At 47.0% G+C, this 17180-nt stretch overlaps 1 protein-coding gene across 1 annotated transcript in view; it reads right to left on the bottom strand.

The window, feature by feature from the left end:
- Nucleotides 1–17180, bottom strand: part of LOC134944353 (aldehyde oxidase 2-like) — a 183723-nt gene that overhangs the window by 115837 nt on the left and 50706 nt on the right. Inside the window, exons 2-3 of the mRNA XM_063932933.1 lie at nucleotides 9841–9985; nucleotides 2061–2153 (exon numbers count right to left, since the gene is read on the bottom strand). Of these exons, the coding sequence (XP_063789003.1) occupies nucleotides 2061–2153; nucleotides 9841–9982 (235 nt within the window). The 5' untranslated portion in view covers nucleotides 9983–9985. The remainder of the gene's footprint in view (nucleotides 1–2060; nucleotides 2154–9840; nucleotides 9986–17180) is intronic.

Here is a 17180-nt window from a genome sequence, read left to right as displayed (position 1 = left end):
AGATGAAAGCTCCACAACCTGTAAAATAGGTCCATTGGCCAAGGTCAGATTTAGGGAAGAACTGGCAAGGTTTGGAGACATCCAAGGCGTGGTGGGCATTGTCCCAGCAACCCAATAATGCCAATTGAACACCATACAATAACTGGGCAATAAATATTCATTTCAAATTGCTGGGGGCCACGGATCCCCTTGCTGTTGTGGGCAGGCCTTACGGAGACATTTGCAGGCTAGGTGGTACTAGTCTGGAGCTTGTGCTGGAGTTTGGTGCCCTCTCCAGCAGCATTGAAGAGTCACAGTCACACCAATCTGGAGCTCGGTGGACGGGTTAGCCGTGAACTCGGTGTGTAGCTGACACCTACAACTAGTTGGTGACAGCCAGTCTATTACCTGAGGGCTGGAATCCACCACATAGGAGTGTGAAAACAGTTTTATGTTGCTTTATCAGAGCTGATAATTAAAACTAATTAAAACTTTGCTTAGAACTTGCAATTATCTGGTGTACTGTAATTCTCTTGATTACCTTAGAACCCCATCTCAAGACGCACACAGTGAAGTGTTGGCCAGCCAAGCCTTCTCCTGCCGTCCCTCTACCTACTCCCTGCTTTATAGCTCATCAGTCTTGTTCTCTACTTTGGGCCCCATTGGCACTAGCTCTTACGCCCCAACTAGCTTCACCTACGGCCCCGGCTCTCATTAATTAAGCATTGATAGTGGTTTGGTGGGTGTTTTGGGGTGAATAGTTGAGTAGGGAGAGGGGGGGGGGGGGGGGGTAATTGTTCCGCATTGTCTTTTTCTATGATCAAATGTATCATTTAAAATTATTATGGAGACATAGGGTGGTATCATATGCAAATCTTTGGAAGATTAAAGGGCCATACACATGCGACCCTAGAAGTGTAATTGGTTGCCCATCACGGAATGTAACAATGTGCACATTATAAGCCACCCTGAGGATGGAAACAACAGTTCAGGCCGATCTGCCCCTTTGGCCAGTAGGTACGTGGTTTAAATCTTCATGGCAGCTTCAGCAGAAGTAGGCATGGCTTTAACTGTTAGGTATGTGGCTACTGACCACAAAGCTATTATATAATACAATTGGTGCGCCCCAGAAGACCATGCATAATGAGTAACCTTACATTAAAGACTTGTTTCTGCAGAATGACATGAAATCGCTTGAAGAAGTTACAGTCTATTTGCATTACACATTCAGTCCGCACACAGATAAAACTGTAATTATTTTGGGTCTTTCTACCTTTTGCGAAACCATATTTAAATACTTTCTAAAAAAAAAAATACACCAACGACTTTTTCGTTAGTAGCCTCAGGGCGTCATAAAGCAGGTGATAGGTGAACTACACTAGGACCCAGTGACTGTAAAGATGTCACAAAAAATGCCTCTACGGGTACTGTCAGAAAAGGCTGGTATGTAGGTACTTGCAAAAATGTCGTCCTGCTTCCAGCTGCGCCGGGGGGCCTTCTCTGTGTGTCAGCACTTGTAGTATAACGTCTGTCTGGCCAAGAACAAAATATACATCAGGGCATCTTGACCGCTTCCCACATCAAGATCCATAGGATGCATGCCAGTTATGCAGTCATAGCTTAAACCCAATGGTGTCCACAAGTGAGGACAGGCGTGCCAGCCGGATCAACTACCATGTGCTAAAGCAGGTGCCCATAAAGGTTTTATGCATCCGGCGGTGGCACCACCCTCTGCTTTTACCATCCGCATTCGCATTATAACTACAGTATTACCGGCACTTGCACAAACGCAACACTGAATGCAAAAGATCCATCAGAAACAGGCGTCCCTTCTCCGTACTCATACCTATAATTATTATGGAAGTCTGGCCACACCCATATAATACAGATCTTTTCAGTGTGTGTTTGAAAGAAAGCTGTGTCCACCCAGAAACTAATATTTTCACGGATGGAGGATTCAGCCAAGCATGGAGAAAACCGCTGCCCAACCTGGAATCACTACAAATATGCCAGGGCACATAAACCTAGAATCCCTGAGTAGATAGAAGAGAGGCTTCTCCTACAAACACCGGACCCTTTACCTTTCTCAGCAAAATGCACAATGCTCAGCTCCGGAACCCGGGCAGGGGAGATGATAACTGGGTAATACGACCCTGTCAGGTTAACCTGGGGTCCTGGAGGAAGAGAACACAACATATGAAAGAAAATGACACTATTTCCCAAAAATATACAGCTGAGATAACAGGCACTATCCAGAATATCACAGAATTACAGTACTTTTACAGCAATTTCCTTATTAGGACCATGTTATACCAGGGCTCCACAGTATTGTGCATGGTCCTACAAATAAAGAAAACATTTTTTCGTGTTGGGGATGCGCTACACCACTAGCAAAAAAATATTAAAAAATGATAAAGAATGTACATATGATTCTATATATTAATGTATATAGAAAGGGTTTAATACTCTTTACACAATTTCATAAACAAAAAAGTTATAATTTATTTTTCTAGAATTTCATATATAGACAGCTTTTTTTTTAAAAAATTCATTAATATAAAGCCTGTATTACTATACGGCTCTTCACCTTTAAGAAAACATGTTTAAAACAAACATTTAAAAAAAAACACATATATAGATAGGCTGTATAGCTGATATAGCCTTTTGAACAGTCCTAGGATTCGAAACAATGTTAATCTATATATAGAGTCCTATTAGATCTGATACGTTGTAGCGATCTTTGCTACAAATTAATCTTTGTTTATTTTATGTAGACAGAGTTCACTGGGTCCCTGCTGTGCACAGCTTTTGATGTTAGTAATATGCATGCATTATAGATTGTTAAACCACTTGGCTTTGCATCCACATTGTTTTCCCCTGGTTCCAAATCATACAGCTTGATCCCTCCGGACTCTTATTACATCAGTTAGGTTACCGTGATTGCGTTCTGCCGGGATTCAAGTAGCGCTGTTGGTTCCGATTTCGTTGGGGTCCGTGGCTGTCACAGTGATGGTTATGAATGTTTGTTTTAAACATGTTTTCTTAAAGGTGAAGAGCCGTATCGTAATACAGGCTTTATATTAATGAATTTTTAAAAAAAAGCTGTCTATATATGAAATTCTAGAAAAATAAATTATAACTTTTTTATTTATGAAATTGTGTAAAGAGTATTAAACCCTTTCTATATACATTAATATATAGAATCATATGTACATTCTTAATCATTTTTTTATATTTTTTTGCTAGTGGTGTAGCGCATCCCCAACACAAAAAAAAAAAATTCTTTAGTTTACTGCCCTGAGGTTGGCAATTACCTCAATAGGGGGAAGCAGCAGCACACACTAACAAATTGATAAATAAGTAATTAACCTGAACTCCACCCAGGTCATGTGAATGTGGCTAGAGGCAGATGGGCCAATGACAGGAGAGGTGGAGCGGATTGGTGTGCGGAGTGAGAAGAGGATATAGATGTCAGTAGCTATAGGATTTTAATTGGATTCTGCAAGGAACGGTGGGTAGTGTATATAAGAGACGGGTGAGGAACATGCGTGTCATTGAGGTTAAATTAATGTGGGTGAGAGGGTGGTCAGACAGGAGGGGGTTGCAGTAGCCAAGGCAGGAGAGATGGGTGAGAGGAGGTCATATAGGAGGAGGTTGCAGTAGCCAAGGCGGTAGAGTTGGGTGAGAGGGAGGTCAGACAGGAGGAGGTTGCAGTAGCCAAGGCAGGAGAGATGGGTGAGAGGAGGTCATATAGGAGGAGGTTGCAGTAGCCAAGGCAGGAGAGATGGGTGAGAGGGAGGTCAGACAGAAGGAGGTTGCAGTAGCCAAGGCAGGAGAAATGGGTGAGATGGAGGTCAGACAGGAGGAGGCTGCAGTAGCCAAGGCGGGAGAGATGGGTGAGAGGGAGGTCAGACAGGAGGAGGTTGCAGTAGCCAAGGCGGGAGAGTTGGGTGAGAGGAGGTCATATAGGAGGAGGTTGCAGTAGCCAAGGCGGTAGAGATGGGTGAGAGGGAGGTCAGACAGGAGGAGGTTGCAGTAGCCAAGGCGGGAGAAATGGGTGAGAGGGAGGTCAGACAGGAGGAGGTTGCAGTAGCCAAGGCGGGAGAGATGGGTGAGAGGGAGGTCAGACAGGAGGAGGTTGCAGTAGCCAAGGCGGGAGAGATGGGTGAGAGGGAGGTCAGACAGGAGGAGGTTACAGTAGCCAAGGCGGGAGAAATGGGTGAGAGGGAGGTCAGACAGGAGGAGGTTGCAGTAGCCAAGGCGGGAGAGATGGGTGAGAGGGAGGTCAGACAGCAGTAGGTTGCAGTAGCCAAGGCGGGAGAAATGGGTGAGAGGGAGGTCAGACAGAAAGAGGTTGCAGTAGCCAAGGTGGGAGAAATGAGTGAGAGGGAAGTCATATAGGAGGAGGTTGCAGTAGCCAAGGCGGGAGAAATGGGTGAGAGGGAGGTCAGACAGGAAGAGGTTGCAGTAGCCAAGGTGGGAGAAATGGGTGAGAGGGAAGTCATATAATAGGAGGTTGCAGTAGCTAAGGCGGTTGGAAATGTGTGAGAGGGAGGTCAGACAGAAGGAGGTTGCAGTAGCCAAGGTGGGAGAAATGGGTGAGAGGGAAGTCATATAGGAGGAGGTTGCAGAAGCCAAGGCGGGAGAAATGGGTGAAAGGGAGGTCAGACAGGAGGAGGTTGCAGTAGCCAAGGCGGGAGAAATGGGTGAGAGGGAAGTCATATAGGAGGAGGTTGCTGTAGAAAAGGTGGAAGATAATGATAATGGAAGAGAATTTTGTATCTCAGATGAAAAGTAATTTACAGCCACACATGTATAATGTGACTGCTCTACATACAGTATGGGGATGTCATTGTCATGCTGAAAGAACAATATTCCTTGACAGACAATTCTGAGATATATTACACTTTCCAAATATCAGCCATCGGGGTATTTGTTATCCTTTAGTATCCCGGGAATAACAGTTCCATATCGCTGTCATTCACAGCAAGAAGGAGCCATTGATCAGTGCAATGTATCTTTACTGAGCCACCAGGACAGGAACTCATCCTGACAATCAGCAAGAAGTAAAGCGATCGCATATACTTTCTCCATCCAGCTCAGCCCCCTTCCCCCGCTGCAGCAAGATACAGTATGCGTTGAGTATGGGCTGCAATGGCTAACACCATCTAAAGATGTCATGCTTTACATTCCGGAGGTCCGGTTCTAGAGTGTTTGGCGCCCCCCTGCTAATAATAAATTTGCACCCTCCCATCTGTAAAAAAGAGACAGCGCGCACCGTAAAAAGGGGTGTGGTCACACAAGGAAGGGGCAAGGCCACAATGGTATCCACAATTTACATTATGTCACACAGTATTACAATCTTATTCCCATTACCCCAAACATAGTGTTCCTTATTCATATTATACCACACAGTAGTGCCCCTTGTACACGTTACGCTACACAGTGCTACCCCTTATACACAATGCCCACAGTATTACCCCTTATCAGAGGTGTAGCTAGGGTATGTTTCAGCGCTCCCTCCTCTCTATTCAATTGGGGGTATGTTACATTTGAAAATAAAAAGATATTTTAAAATCGGTGACAGGGCCAGTTCTAGACCTTGAGGAGCTCAGGGCAAAAGTATCCTTTGGCACCCACCATGCTCAAGACAGGGACAGTGCGCGCCGAAGGCGTGCACTAAAAATATAGGGGGTGGCCACAGAATAGTACCAATTCACATTACACCACACAGTAGTGTCCGTTAGTCACATTACACCGCACAGTAGTGTTCGTTAGTCACATTACACCGCACAGTAGTGTTCGTTAGTCACATTACACTGCACAGTAGTGTCCGTTAGTCACATTACACTGCACCGTAGTGTCCGTTAGTCACATTACACCGCACCGTAGTGTCCATTAGTCACATTACACCACACAGTAGTGTCCATTAGTCACATTACACTGCACAGTAGTGTCCGTTAGTCACATTACACCACACAGTAGTGTCCGTTAGTCACATTACACCACACAGTAGTGTCCGTTAGTCACATTACACCACACAGTAGTGTCCATTAGTCACATTACACAGCACAGTAGTGTCCGTTAGTCACATTACACCACACAGTAGTGTCCGTTAGTCACATAACACCGCACAGTAGTGTCCATTAGTCACATTACACCACACAGTAGTGTCCATTAGTCACATTACACCACACAGTAGTGTCCATTAGTCACATTACACAGCACAGTAGTGTCTATTAGTCACATTACACCACACAGTAGTGTCCATTAGTCACATTACACCACACAGTAGTGTCCATTAGTCACATTACACAGCACAGTAGTGTCCGTTAGTCACATTACACCACACAGTAGTGTCCGTTAGTCACATTACACCGCACAGTAGTGTCCATTAGTCACATTACACCACACAGTAGTGTCCATTAGTCACATTACACTGCACAGTAGTGTCCGTTAGTCACATTACACCACACAGTAGTGTCCGTTAGTCACATTACACCATACAGTAGTGTCCATTAGTCACATTACACTGCACAGTGGTGTACGTTAGTCACATTACACCACACAGTAGTGTCCGTTAGTCACATTATACCGCACAGAGGTGTGTTATTCACATTACACCGCACAGTGGTGTACGTTAGTCACATTACACCGCACAATAGTGTGTAATTCTCATTACACCGCACAGTAGTGTCCGTTAGTCACATTACACCGCACAGTAGTGTCCATTAGTCACATTACACCGCACAGTAGTGTCCATTAGTCACATTACACCACACAGTAGTGTCCGTTAGTCACATTACACCGCACAGCAGTGTCCGTTAGTCACATTACACCACACAGTAGTGTCTGTTACTTACATTACACCTCACAGTAGCGTCCGTTAGTCACATCACACCGTATAGTAGCGTCCGTTAGTCACATTACACCACACAGTAGTGCCCATTAGTCACATTACACTGCACAGTGGGGTACGTTAGTCACATTACACTGCACAGTAACGTCCGTTAGTCACATTACACCACACAGTAGTGTCCATTAGTCACATTACACTGCACAGTGATGTACGTTAGTCACATTATACCGCACAGTAGTGTGTAATTCACATTACACCACACAGTGGTGTACATTAGTCACATTACACCACACAGTAGTGTCTGTTAGTCACATTACACCGCACAAGTGTGTAATTCACATTACACCGCACAGTAGTGTCCGTTAGTCACACTACACCACACAGTAGTGTCCATTTGTCACATTACACTGCACAGTAGTGTCCATTAGTCACATTACACCACACAGTAGTGTCTGTTACTTACATCACACCGCACAGTAGCGTCCGTTAGTCACATTACACCACACAGTAGTGCCCATTAGTCACATTACTCTGCACAGTGGTGTATGTTAGTCACATTACACCGCACAGTAGCGTCCGTTAGTCACATTACACCGCACAGCAGTGTCCGTTAGTCACATTACACCACACAGTAGCATCCGTTACTTACATTACACCTCACAGTAGCGTCCATTAGTCACATTACACCGTACAGTAGCGTCCGTTAGTCACATTACACCACACAGTAGCGTCCATTACTTACATTACACCTCACAGTAGCGTCCGTTAGTCACATTACACTGCACAGTTATGTCCATTAGTCTTACTACACCGCACAGTAGTGTCCATTAGTCACATTACACCACACAGTAGCGTCTGTTACTTACATTACACCGCACAGTAGCGTCCGTTAGTCACATCACACCGCACAGTAGCGTCCGTTAGTCACATTACACCACACAGTAGTGCCCATTAGTCACATTACACTGCACAGTGGTGTACGTTAGTCACATTACACTGCACAGTAGTGTCCATTAGTCACATTACACTGCACAGTGGTGTCCATTAGTCACATTACACTACACAGTAGTGTCCGTTAGTCACATTACACCGCACAGCAGTGTCCGTTAGTCACATTACACCACACAGTAGCATCCGTTACTTACATTACACCTCACAGTAGCGTCCGTTAGTCACATTACACCGTACAGTAGTGTCCGTTAGTCACATTACACCACACAGTAGCGTCCGTTACTTACATTACACCGCACAGTAGCGTCCATTAGTCACATTACACTGCACAGTTATGTCCATTAGTCTTATTACACCGCACAGTAGTGTCCATTAGTCACATTACACTGCACAACAGCGTCCGTTAGTCACATTACACCGCACAGTAGTGTCCATTAGTCACATTATACTGCACAGTGGTGTCTGTTAGTCACATTACACCACACAGTAGTGTCCATTAGTCACATTACACCACACAGTAGTGTCCGTTAGTCACATTATACCGCACAGTAGCGTCCGTTAGTCACATTACACCACGCAGTAGCGTCCATTAGTCACATTACACCACACAGTAGCATCCGTTAATTACGCACACGCATTGTGCTGTGCTGCAGAGAGGCTGCTGCTACTGCTGAGCCTCTTCCTGTTCCTATACGTGTAGGAGGGTGGGGGGGGGGGGAGATCACACTGATTGTGCTCCACCCTTAATTGACCTGGCTGGGGGACTCAGGGCTTAAAGCTCAGGGACCCTCACCCTGCTGAGCACGACATAGTTATTTTTTCAACATTTTCCATAAGGGTGTGTGGCCACGCCTTCCGCAATTAGGCCACCCCCCCAATATTTTACATCCGGACCGTAGTGCAGACTTCTTGGCAGCGGCAATTTGTGTGGGCTGAGGCCGCACACTACGCTCAGTCTCCCTGGGGAGGAGGAGGGGGAGGGAGCCACACTACGCGCTGCCTGAGCCGCTACCTGTCATCCAGTTTGACAGACGCAGCGGCAGCCGGCAGCAGCAGGGATGCAGAGCAGGGAGAGCGCCTCTTCAGCATGGCGCTTACCTGCACTGCATCCCCTTGCTGAGCGGGTAGCGCAGCCTTTGTAAATTCAGCTTTGAAGCAGCCCCCATAGAAATAACTAAGGAGGTTGCTTTTGTGAATGAAAATGGTCCCAGAAGATGCATTCATAGGATACACAATATTTGTGGGTGCCCCCCACGAAACACGTGTTTTCAGGGATAATCCTACAAATATTTCATAATAGGCCCCATTGTCTGAATATTTGACTCCAGGTGAGTTGGCTCTTAATTTAGATATATACATATACTGTATGTGCCATTATCATGTAGCATTAACAATATACAATTACAGGTTGAGTATCCCTTATCCAAAATGCTTGGGACCAGAGGTATTTTGGATATGGGATTTTTCCGTATTTTGGAATAATTGCATACCATTATGAGATATCATGGTGATGGAACCTAAATCTAAGCACAGAATGCATTTATGTTACATATACACCTTATACACACAGCCTGAAGGTAATTTTAGCCAATATTTTTTATAACTTTGTGCATTAAACAAAGTGTGTCTACATTCACACAATTCATTTATGTTTCATATACACCTTATATACACAGCCTGAAGGTCATTTAATACAATATTTTTAATAACTTTGTGTATTAAACAAAGTGTGTGTACATTGAACCATCAAAAAACAAAAGTTTCACTATCTCACTCTCACTCAAAAAAGTCTGTATTTCGGAATATTCCGTATTTCGGATATTTGGATATGGGATACTCAACCTGTATATGACCCAGAGTGGGTGCTATTATCACGTAGCATTAGGGGCAGCCAGTAACAGAGATGCCTTGACACGGCCTGGTGGCTTAATCATATCATATATACCAGCTGAGATCTCTGTATTTCTGTTACTATGTAGTATTCAAATCTCACTGCTGATACTTTTCAGTGTATTTGTTTATTCTAATTACGCCAACACTCCATTGCTTACCGATAAACGTATTCCCCACCACCAGAGGAGCCAGTGGGTAGCAGAATCTCAGCTGGAGGAGCTCAGTAAGACACGATGGGGTGACCCAGGTGCTCTTGTCGCCCTGCACGACTGACATCCGCCGCCTCTGATCATCAGCCATTATCTGGGCAGAGACAAAAAGGGTAACTCAGAACATTACAGTCGTACAACCACGCAATGCCCTAATTACTGGTAGGATGGGACTGACACATTTCTGATGATAAATCACACAATGAATCAGAGACAACGTGTTCTTAGCTCTTGTAGGCCTGGAGGCTGATATCACCATGAGTAACACAGATACAGTATAGAGAGGAAATCATGTAACAGATTTGCCTGTGCTGTATATGTAACACTGACTAATCAATTTGGTGATTAAAACAAAACAATTTCCTGTACAGTAAATTATGGGAGTGGTGGAGCTCAACAGGATTAATACACACACACACACACACACACACACACACACACACACACACACACACACACACACACACACACACACACACACACACACACACACATATATACATGGGATAATATACCGGCTGCCGGGATCCCGGCGTTCAGGATTCCGCCGCCGGAATCCAAACAGCCGTTTGGAATCCCGAGGGCAGCCCCATATTTCCACTCTGGCAGTGGGTCCACACCGCCAACCGAGTGGGAATATAACATGTAGTGAGCGAAGCTCACCATCGGGCCTGAAGTGTGGCGAGCGCAGCGGGATTTCAGCTGATGGGATGCCGCTGTTGGGACAAATACAATGTGCAGTGAATTAAAAAAAAAATATATACAGTTGTGCTCATAAGTTTACATACCCTAGCAGAATTTGTGATTTTCTGGCCATTTGTCAGAGAATATGAATGATAATTCACAAACATTTCTTTCACTCATGGTTAGTGGTTGGGTGAAGCCATTTATTGTCAAACAACTGTGTTTACTCTTTTTAAATCATAATGACAACAGAAACTACCCAAATGACCCTGATCAAAAGTTATATTTTCAAATTCATATACAAAACTCAAAAAGTACAACTGTTTTCTATTTGTGTCTAAGAATACTACATCCCACATCACTGTGGAGGGGCTACAGTTACCATTCTCTAGAGCCAGTTATTAATGACTTCCACTGGCTGAAAGCTCCTGCACAAGCCAAGCTAGAAACACTGGGAATACGATTATATTTCAGCAATCTCACTGCATTATATTACACTAGGTGCTTCATCGCGCCCTACGGGCGCTCTTCACACCGTCGCAAGGGGCTACGCCCCCTTAACCCTTGCATGCCTTTCTGGGGTTTAATATTTGTATTATATGGAGTATTACCTGCATTCCTTTGTTAGTGGTTAAATATTGCACAATGAAAGGGCGTGCGATGGTGAAGGAGGCGCAGCCCCTTGCGACGGCGTGAACAGCACCTGCAGGGCACGATGTACAGAATGTAGCGGGTGCGGGGGGTACTGCGGATGGTGTCTGTAGATGCTGCGGGTGGAGGGGAGGCAGAAGTGGGGGTGGGGCCCGGATGGGGAAGGTTCGGGAGGTGCTGCGCGTGGGGGAGGGGCAGAGGAATGGGGGATGCAGATGGGGGAGGGGTCCGGAGGCACTGCAGGTGGGGGAGGAGCAGGGGTGCCACGGGTGGGAGAGGGGCAGGTGTGGGGATGTTGTGGATGGGTGAAGGGTTCAGGAGGTGCTGTGGGATGGGTGTGCCGGGGGTTGGGTAGGGGACCGCAGGCACCATGGGTAGGGTAGGGGCAGGTACGGGTGTTGCGGCGGATGGGAAAGGAGGTCCGGAGGTGCTGCTTACCTCCCAAATGTCCCGATTTTCGCGGGACAGTCCCATTTTTTGGGGTCTGTCCCGCTGTCCCACCCGCGGGTCGCAGTGTCCGGCGGTGGGGGGGGGCAGTTGGAAAGCTCCTGTACTCGCTGCTCTGCTTAGCAGAGCAGCGGTGAATAGTGGAGACAGAGGGAGAGGGGGCATCAGGGGGTACGGATTACGGGGGGGGTTCCAGCAGCAGAGCCGGATTAAGGGGGTGGGGGGGTGGCCAGGGGATACGTACCGTTGGCCCCACAGTTTTAGGGGGCCCCCCGGCTGGAGTAGCTCTGTCCCAGCTCAGAAGCTCCCCCCGTCCTGCCAGCAACAGCGGCAGCATTGTGCTACAGTCAGCACACGCTGCTGCATATTGGCAGGTCTGTGGTGTTGCAGGGAGGCAGCAGTCTCCCTGCGATTAGGCCACGCCCACAACCCACAGCAGGCACAGCAATGAGATAGGGCTCCCCTGTCTCAAGTGCCCTGTGCCCCCCGGACTCATAATCAGCCCTGGGGGCATGCCAGCAGCTCACAGAGCGCTGGGCAAGCCCCCTCACTGACGAAAACGGGGCCCTCCCGTGAAGCCACGCCCCCTTTTCGCCGAGTGTGTTTCCCTCCTTCTGCCTGGAGAAAGCTCCTGCAGAAAGCTGGGAGGTATGCACCCCTGCCTGTGACATGCCCAATGCCCATGCTATCTGCTTCTGCTCCTAGTCTCCTGTAGATTTGGCCAGATCTCTGTGACTCATTTGAATAACTCCGCCCACTGTTGTGACTCCGCCCAGCGTTAGCAAATGTATCACAAGGTCACAGAATAGGGCTATTATATAGGAGATGTGTGAGTATATAACAATGATCGCAGTATTATTTAAGCTAGAAGAGATTATTATTTCCACAAACACCTATGTACTGTATCAAATCTTGGAGAGAATATGGGCCAAATTTATTAGAGTGAGAGTTTCAAAAAGTGAGAGATTTGGTAAGGTTTTGCAGTTTTTTTTAAAGTGGCAATCATTTACACAGCAAGATCAACCTGGTTTTGCAGTGTAAATGATTGCCACTTTAAAAAAAAACAAAACTGAAAAACCTTACCAAACGTCTCACTTTCTGAAATTTCTCACTCTATTACATTTGGCCCATGGGGTCTATTCATGAAGCAGTGAAAAGAGTGGAGAAGTGTGCCAGAGGAGGAGTTACCCGTGGCAACCAATCAGCATTGAAGTAGCATTTATAATTTGCATACTATACAGTTGTACGGAGCAGCTGATTGGTTGCCATGGGCAACTTCTCCACAGGCTCACTTCTCCACTCTTTTCACTGCTTCATGAATAGACTCCATAAAGTGGAGAGAGATAAAGTGCCAGCCAATGAGCTCTTAACTGCCACGTTACAGGCTGTGTTTGAAAAATTGGTTGGTGGTAGTTTATCTCATACTTGCCTACTCTCCCGGAATGGCCGGGAGGCTCCCGAAAATCGGGTGACCCTCCCGGCCCCATGGAAGAGCAGGCAAGTCTCCCGGAACCAGGTGTCACCCTGCCCGTCCGCCCACTTACTGTGTAAAGTGGGCGGTCCGGGCAGTTGATGACGCGATTCTTGCTGAATCGCGTCATCATAGCCACGCCCCCTGCAGTGTAATGCCGGGGATCGCGGCATTACAGAGCGGGGGCGTGGCTTAAAGGATGTGCCGTGGTAGCTCCGCCCCCGTCCGCCCCTGATCCGCCCCCGTCCCACCTCCGGTCCACCTCCTCCCTACGTCACAGCCTGCCCCTGCCCCCCTGCTGAGCCGACCTGGCTGCTCTCTCCCGCAGAGAGCAGCCAGAATGTCGGCAAGTATGGTTTATCTATGTCCACTTTATCTCTCTCCAAGGCTTTATACATCTGCCCTAAATCTTTAAGAGAAGCTGAAGTTGTTTAAAAGTAGGTCAGGGCTTTGTGACACTACACTATCATTATGTGGGAATGACATGCACAACCTGACACTGTAACACTCCAGAAACTGTAGATCTGCCCTGTGGCAGCGGTCCTGTGACATAAGAGACATAAGGGGAGGTGTATCAAGCCTTGGAGAGACAACTAAACCAACCCATTAGCTTCTGACTCTCATTTCAAATGCTGTGTCAGATAAATTATAACTAGAAGTTGCTTTGTTGCTTCTGTCTCACCAAGACTTGATACACCTCCCCCACAGTGACATGAAGTTGTTTTCAATATGTTTTAGTTAGGTTTAAGCCACCACACAAATGATTGCGTAGGAGAGACCAGCAGTACCACTGCAATTGTGATGTATTTAGCTTTTATTTTTGTATTACTAATATTATTAAGTTTTATTGATAACGAGACAGTATAATATGCAGCGCTGTACTGTACATTGAGGTGATCATGACCAAAAAAACCCTCCAAAAAACACAATAGTCAGGAGGTACAGATGGTAAGACCCAAACAGTCTAAAATGGGTTGGGAAGAGATGATACGTGTGATCTTCTGGTGAGGAGAATGTGCTTGGCTAGTGGAATGCTGAGTTGCTTTATGACCGGTTATTAGGAAGAGGGGCAAATGTTTTAAGAGCTGGGGGAACCTGTGTGCAGCGGGTTCCCCCAACTCTGCTGCAGCAGACCCCCAACATCAGTGCCGTAACTAGGCATTTTAGCGCTGTGTGCAAGAAACGGCATTGCCCCCCCCCTCGCCCTAAAGTAAAATAGGGGAAGTGCGCAAAAAATAGGGGCGTGGCTTCATGGGGAAGGGGTGTGGCCACAAAATCATACCAATTCATACTACAGTGCACAGTAGTCTACATTATTCAAATTACGCCGCACAGTAGCGCCACTACACCAGGTAGAGCCCCTTTTACACATTACTGCGGACAGATTCCCCTTTTTTACACATTACGGCAGACAGCATCCCCTTTTTACAAATTACGGCAGACAGCGCCCCCCTTTTTACACATTACGGCAGACAGCATCCCCTTTTTACAAATGACGGCAGACAGCATCCCCTTTTTACAAAATACGGCAGACAGCGCCCCCCTTTTTACACATTACGGCAGACAGCGTCCCCTTTTTACACATTATGGCAGATAGCGTTCCCTTTTTCCACATTACGGCAGACAGCGTCCCCTTTTTACACATTACGGCAGACAGCGTCCTCTTTTTACACATTACGGCAGACAGCGTCCCCACTTTTTACACATTACGGCAGACAGCGTCCCCCTTTTTACACATGACGGCAGACAACATCCCCCTTTTTTTCACATTACAGCAGACAGTGTTCCACTTTTTATGCATTACGGCAGACAGCGTCCCCTTTTTTTAAAATTACGGCAGACAGCGTCCCCTTTTTATACATTACGGCAGACAGTGTCCCCATTTTTACACATTACGGCAGACAGCATCCCCCTTTTTACACATTACAGTAGACAGTGTTCCATTTTTCATGCATTACGGCAGACAGCGTCCCCTTTTTACACATTACGGCAGACAGCGTCCCCCTTTTTACACATTACGGCAGACAGAATAGATAGAGAGATAGATAGACAGAGATAGATAGATAGATAGATAGATAGATAGATAGATAGATAGATAGATAGATAGATAGATAGATACCATCTTTTCCCGCTGGCTCAGTGCTGTCAGATCCCGGGCAGGGGAGAAGGAGGAGGGAGGGGGACTGGAGCCGAAGCAACGCTATGTCCCTCTGCTTCCGCATTGGCTGCTCGCCGCCGCTGTGAATGCTGGGATGAGGGACGCTGCTCCTCTCCTCTTCTCCTCCGGCGGCGCACACAGCACAGGCAATTTGACTCATTACAAGCCACTGACATAGTTGCTGGCCGTGCGCCCTTAGGGCGACTGCACTATATGCCAGGCACACCTGGCACCAGTGCCGTTTCTTGCGGCGGGTGAGCCGTGCAACCGCACGGGGCGCCCGCCGCGGCACTTTGCTGGTCCCTGTTTCCCTGTCCTCCGTCTTCCCGAGTACTCCTGCTCGGGTGGGCGGAGTTTCACGGAACGACGCGGCTGCGTCGTGACATCACGACGCAATCGCGTCATTCCTCAAAACTCCGCCCCCCAAGCAGGATTACTCGGGAAGACGGAGGAGGGCTGGAAGGAGGTGGCGCGATGAAGCTGGAAGGAGGAGGCACGCGGAAGGAGAGGCGGCCGACCTGAAGAGCGGGAAGATCCTTCATATGTAAGTTGTGTCTCTCTCTCTTCCTTCCCCCCCACTTGACACTTGCCTGCCGTACTGTGTAAATTGGGGACACTTGCCTGCCGTACTGTGTAAATTGGGGACACTTGCCTGCCGTACTGTGTAAATTGGGGACACTTGCCTGCCGTACTGTGTAAATTGGAGACACTTGCCTGCCGTACTGTGTAAAATGGGGACTCTTGCCTGCCGTACTGTGCAAAATGGGGACTCTTGCCTGCGTAATGTGTAAAATGGGGACATGTGCCTGCCGCAATGTGTAAAATGGGGACTCTTGCCTGCCGCACTGCGTAAATTGGGGACACTTGCCTGCCGCACTGTGTAAATTGGGGACACTTGTCTGCCGTACTGTGTAAAATGGGGACTCTTGCCTGCCGTAATGTGTAAAATGGGGACTCTTGCCTGCGTAATGTGTAAAATGGGGACACGTGCCTGCCGCAATGTGTAATATGGGGACTCTTGCCTGCGTAATGTGTAAAATGGGGACTTTCCCCCCCCCCCCCCCTGTGGTGGCCGTAATGATATCAGATGAGGCCACGCCCATTTTAATCAGACCACGCCCATGTTTTTTTTAATATCTAGGGGGGGGGCGCATTTTTTGTAATGTCAATGGGGGGAGGGCGCATTTTGAAATCTCGCACTGGGAGCCAAATTGGCTAGTAGAAACAGCTCTGCCTGGCACACAGGTAGTTACAGCTCTGCCCAACATATCTGGTCCCAGTTCTAAAGTCTTTGCTAGCTTTTGTGCAGAGATTTCTTTCCAAATATATCACTGACAACATGGTATAGAGAGCCACAGTGGTCAGTCCTGGGTGTAACAGATAAGCCACAGGGACACTCTTATTTGAAGATGATTTTTCATGGGTCTATTCATGAAGCAGTGAAAAGAGTAGAGAAGTGAGCCTGTGGAGAAGTTGCCCATGGCAACCAATCAGCTGCTCCGTACAATTGTATAGTATGCAAATTATAAATGATACTTCAGTGCTGATTGGTTGCCATGGGCAACTTCTCCACTGGCTCACTTCTTCACTTTTTTTACTACTTCATGCTTAAACCCCATTGAAGGCTGAGGAGCACGGGGCAGAGATTTCCCGGAAGGGGTAGCTGCGTGGAAGAACCTGCTGTGCATGGGATATAGGCTATGATAGGGGAAGAAGTTAGACGCCACAGTAAGAGTCCACAGGGTGATTCAGAGAGAATCAAGCAAGGCTCAACACTTTTAATTCTGTTCGGAAGTTTATGAGAAGACAGTAAAGGGATTGTCAGATAGGGCTGGAAGCAAATGAGAAAGGATGGAAACTTTAATTGAGTATGGCAGA

Source organism: Pseudophryne corroboree, chromosome 7 (genome assembly GCF_028390025.1).
Source record: "Pseudophryne corroboree isolate aPseCor3 chromosome 7, aPseCor3.hap2, whole genome shotgun sequence".
Taxonomy (NCBI): Eukaryota; Metazoa; Chordata; class Amphibia; order Anura; family Myobatrachidae; genus Pseudophryne; species Pseudophryne corroboree.
The sequence above is the reverse complement of the archived record's forward strand: the minus strand, read 5'-3'. Positions and strand labels throughout refer to the sequence as shown.